Here is a 4,844-nt window from a genome sequence, read left to right as displayed (position 1 = left end):
AGTGTGCAAGGTTACCGTGTCGCTCTTAAGGCCCAGCCTCAGAACTGGATGCAGGATTACAAGGGTGGTCTGGAGTTGAGCCCTGGGGTTGAGCAGACATTCTAGCTGTTAACACCACTTAGAATTATAGTGACATTCTTGGCCTCTGAACTCAGTTGGATCCTTGGACTGGTTTCTGCTGTTCTGCAGTCTTCTGATATCCTGTATTTATAATTGGTTTCATGAACCCAAATGTAAGGCATAGTTCTGAAGTCCGGCAGCCCTGGATTGAATCCTGACCCTGTCACTCATGAACTGGGTGACTTCACTTTGAGTTACTACTGTAAGTTACAAGCCACTTAATTTCTGGATGCCCCCTGTTCCTTCATCTGTAAAACAGAGATGACAGTACTTATGTGATGGGTTTTTGGTGAGGATTAAATGAGATAAGACATGCCAAGTGCTTGTACAGCACCTGTCATATAGCAAGTGCCAGTAGTGGTGGTGAGGATGATTATGGTGAACTGTGTTTTCACCTGGATCAAGTCAGGAGGCCTAGGTCTGGGTCTCTCCCTTTCTCTGACACTGTCACACTGTATCAGACTCAGGACATTTGGAATCAGAACCCCAGTGCCTTGAGATGCAAGGATTTCCCTGAAAACCTTCTCTTCTGCGGCTCTGCTTCTTGGTCCCAGAGGGCCCTCTAGTGGCTGATCCATGAAGGTGCAGGCTCAGGAGGACAATGGGAAGGAGGGGACAGGTGGGGACAGAGGTGGGCTGGGTGGAGAGAGGCTCCCCATCCAGGAAAAGAGCATGTGGTATTTTAGGGAGATGCCAAGGCTGGTGTCAGACCTGAATGTGGTCTCACTGCTCTGAAGTTCTACCTGTGGAGCTTCACACAAACCCCTTCTCCTCTGCAGGCCTCAGGGTGAGGAACATTGAGAACAAAGATGGACTAGATCCGTGTTTCCCAGAGATGATTTAGAGGGCCTTAGACAGTCATTTTGAAAACCAGAATGTTTATGTATCTTCACGTGTGCTACAAAAAATAGGAATTTTCAGATCTTTTCTCTTATGGATATTATCCTTTTAAGGTGAATAAAAACATTTTTTAAAATCTAAATACACTAAAAAAAAATTAGTATAAAATAAAATGTTCCACTAAAAAAAAATTTAGTAAATAATAGTACAGGTGTTACTCTATCAGGACAAAGATCATAAAAGTGTTAAGCAAAGCAACAGAAATTTGGGCGACACTGGACTAGATTATTTGTGATTTCCCGCACAGTTCTGATAAGTTAATCCTATTTGTATACTACCCAGTATTGTTCCCTAGCATAATGGTCACCAGTTATTGTTTATGCTGCTATAAGCTCTTTGAACTTATCCCTGAGAATAGGGATATTATTTACTCGTCATTTTACTGAACAGTGAGAGGCCCGGTCATACCTGCCTGAGACCACATTAGTGTGTGGCACAGCAGGTTTGGAACCGAGCCCATCGGACCCCAGAGCCACGGTCTGCTGTGGTGCCTCCCATGGACGTGCCTTCTCTGCCCACCTGCACTTGGAGCCTGTTGGCAGGGACTGGACTGTCCAGTCTTGGTGTTGTACCCTCGAGGCCCGCACGGAACAGGTTGCCTGGTGACATTCACGTCCAGCTGGGCTTCGGGGCGAGCTGTAGAGCAGCGCCAAAGGCTGACTCTGGGCATCAGGAGGCTGGCCTCCCAAGACCTGCGATATTGTCGCCTCTCCCTGACCAGTGCGATGTATGGCCAAGGGTGCTGGCCGGGGCGGGGGGAGGTCAGCAGTCCTGAAGTCTTGTCCAGGGCCTTTCATTCACCTGCTGCTTAGCAGACTTGTCCACTAACTATGCACAGTTGTATCAGAACTAGAGGCCTTTTTTCCAAATAGTGTCCTGGGCCCTTCTCCCAGAGGTTCTGATTTTGTATGTGTGGGCCTCAGAGATCTGTATTTTAGCCATTTTGCAAGGTTTGAGAATCATGGTGCTTAATGACCTCTGGGGCCCCTTCCAGCCCCCAAATCCCACGAACCTCAGCTTGGAGGGGCCTGTAGACCCTTGTGACCTTCCCCTGACCAAACAGCCTAAGTGATATGGAAAATAACAGTAAAAAAGATATTTTATTGTTAAAAAAAAAAACAACAACCACAAATGACCAGTGAAACCAGGCACCCCATCACTCACGCTCGCAGTCGCCCACACAGCCATGAACCATGCACACAAACACCCTGTCACCCACACAGCTCCCTCTTGCTGGAGGCAGCAGCCCTATGGGTAAGGGTGGCTATTGCTCTTCCTTTAGACTTTTGTCTCCAGAAGCAACACACATGAAAAGGCAGTGGACCGGAGACAGGGATTGGCAGGTGAGGGAGTGGCAAGGCCACCAGAAGTCTCTGGTCCCTTCCACTCCTGGCTACATATGTTCTGCACATGTGTACACACGTACTATACATGAGCGCCCACATGTGCAGACACATGCCCACAATGACCCTCCATGCATAGGGTTGAGTCACTGCAGGTAACACTTGGATTGGCAGACCTCTGAAACAGAGGGGAAGGAAAGGATACTCCTGATGTCCGGCTCCCTGCTTCCACCCTTCCCTGCATAGGAGTTCTGACTTCCTTGTGTCTATGGAAGAAAAATCCCTTTGGGGCAACTCATCCAGACAGCAAGTTTGAAAAGTGCCTAAGAATTTTTTTTAAAAATGAAGAATGATGTCCTTCTTGCCTTTGGCCCAAAGTGCTTGCGAAACTTGGGCTGACGAACCCAGAGTTCCATGAGGTCTGAATTCTTTAACAAAGACGGTTCAGGGGCTGCACAGATCCTGGCAGGCCCCGGCTGGTAGAAAGTCAGGCTTTAAGTCAGACTTAAAGAGGAGGCTTAAGGTGCTTGGAATTAGATTAGAGGAGTGGGACCTCCAGGAGACTGAGGCCAAGTGATGCTCCTTGGGAACCCTTGTTGCCATAGTTCACTGTCTTATGCCCGATGCCTAGCTCGGTGCCTGACATGGAGCAGACTGTGCAGTGAGGCAGGCAGGGTGTACAAGTGACATGTGGTAGCTGCTCCCCTGCTGCTCACCTCTCAGCCCCTAGGAGGACACCCTGTTGCCCTGCAGGGTCGGTGACCTTGGACCTTGTCTCTCAGCAGCTGTGGTGCTTGCCTGTGAGGCATGATCCCACCTCGGCCTGCAGAGTGTGCAGCAACGGGCAGGTCTAAGAATGTGCCCAACAGGCCCGTTCAGGCCCTGACTCCCTAGGGATTGTCAGGGAGACTCACACTGCCTCTTACCCATCCCAGGAGTCAGTTTTTCCTGGGTTTCCAGGGTAACAGCTCTGTGCGCACCCTTTCAGCTGGGGGCCCTAGTGCTGTTTCTGGAGCTCTACCCTCAGCCTTCCCTCCATCCTCAGGGACTAGCTGGGGGTCTGGAAGAGCACATTTCAAGATGTGGCAACCCGGACTGGGTATGGGGGCTTCCCTACCACTTTCCCAGCCACGCTCAACTCGCTCCCCGCCAGACAGGGGAAGGCGCCGAGTCCTCGGCCTCCCCCTTGCCTCCGTCTGAGGGCAGCTAGAACATGACCTCCTCACAGCTCCCATAATCACTCTCCACCATGTCAGAGCCCTCATAGTTGGGGGGGGCCTGGGGCTGGCCCCGGCCCGTGGGATGCCCGCCCCCTACCTCGCAGTCGGCGTAAGAGGGCCCGGCCCGGCTGAGACGCATGCTCACCCCCTTGTAGCCCCCTTCTGCCAGGCAGGGCCCTGGCCCTCCCCCTCCCTGCTGGAACTGCGAGTGGTAGTAGCTGATAGCTGTGTACTCATTGAGACAGGGGGCCAGCAGGTGATCCTGGGGACTGGGGGGCCGTCGGGGGATCAGATCTTCCAGGTTCTGGTTGCTGTAACGGGGTGGAAGGGGTGCTCGCTTGTTTTCCATCTCCAGTGGGAAGGGGAAGCCCCCGTAGAGGCCAGTGGGGTCCGGCATCACAGCTGGGTTCCGGTGGCAGCGAGGCGATGGCGGCAGAGGGCCGGGGGTCCCTTCGGAGTGGGGGTATTCCCAGCGTTCCTTCCTGGAGTAAGTTGGGGGCCAGACTGTGGCTCCGCCTGGGTACACTGAAAGGGAACAGCAAGATAGGGTGAGTTCTGAGTTTCCCTGGTGAAAGCTCCAGCTGGCCTTAGAGCTGCTCTACATGACTTAGCATGTGGTACAGATGGGCCGAGGAGCCGGTGGGTATGTGGCCCGTCTGTGTGTTGTCTCTGGCAGCTTAGATTAATATCTAGAATCCAATGGGGCCAAGTTCAAAGCCAGAGGTTTAACTCAAAGCCAGCGCATCTTGTAAATTTGTGCCACTGATCCAAGGGTCAGTGAATAAGGGAAGAATGTGAATGGCTCCATGCATCCCACCCCCATTCCTGGAGACAGCAGCTCTATCCCAAGTCCTACTGGTGAGTTTTGTCTCCTTAATTGAAGGAAACAAACACATATTTTGGACTAGGAGGTGTGATGGCATCTATCACAGAGGGTTATTAAATGAGATGTGGCTTGGAAGGTTGGAGATCAGGCATCCTTGGTCCTACCTCTGTCCCTGCTACTGAATAGTTGGGTAAGTTAGAATAAGTCACTGTGGCTTTATGGGTCCCAATTACCCTATTGGCAGAAAGAGCAAATACTTGTTTTAACTATTACTGAATAAGCCAGAAAATATAAAGTGCTTTACAAATTCACCTCCTTTTGAGCTGAAGATGAGAGGGGGTGGAGGTCCCTCCTCTGGGTCAGCCAGGTCTGGCCCAAGGCTACTGTACCTCTAGACTGGGCAACCAGAAGCTTGGACGACTGCCTCTCTTTCCC

The 4,844-nt window shown here is 51.4% G+C and overlaps 1 protein-coding gene across 1 annotated transcript in view; it reads right to left on the bottom strand.

Moving 5' to 3' along the window:
* Nucleotides 1-3,569: 3,569 nt before the first annotated feature.
* The window catches only part of FAT2 (FAT atypical cadherin 2), a 66,685-nt gene continuing 65,410 nt past the window's right edge, over nucleotides 3,570-4,844 (bottom strand). Inside the window, exon 20 of the mRNA XM_007448060.1 lies at nucleotides 3,570-4,108. Within this exon, the coding sequence (XP_007448122.1) occupies nucleotides 3,570-4,108 (539 nt within the window). The remainder of the gene's footprint in view (nucleotides 4,109-4,844) is intronic.

Source organism: Lipotes vexillifer, unplaced genomic scaffold (assembly GCF_000442215.2).
Source record: "Lipotes vexillifer unplaced genomic scaffold, Lipotes_vexillifer_v1.1 scaffold121, whole genome shotgun sequence".
In the NCBI taxonomy this organism is placed as follows: Eukaryota; Metazoa; Chordata; class Mammalia; order Artiodactyla; family Lipotidae; genus Lipotes; species Lipotes vexillifer.
Note: the sequence above shows the minus strand (reverse complement) of the source record. Positions and strands in the feature narration are given on the sequence as shown.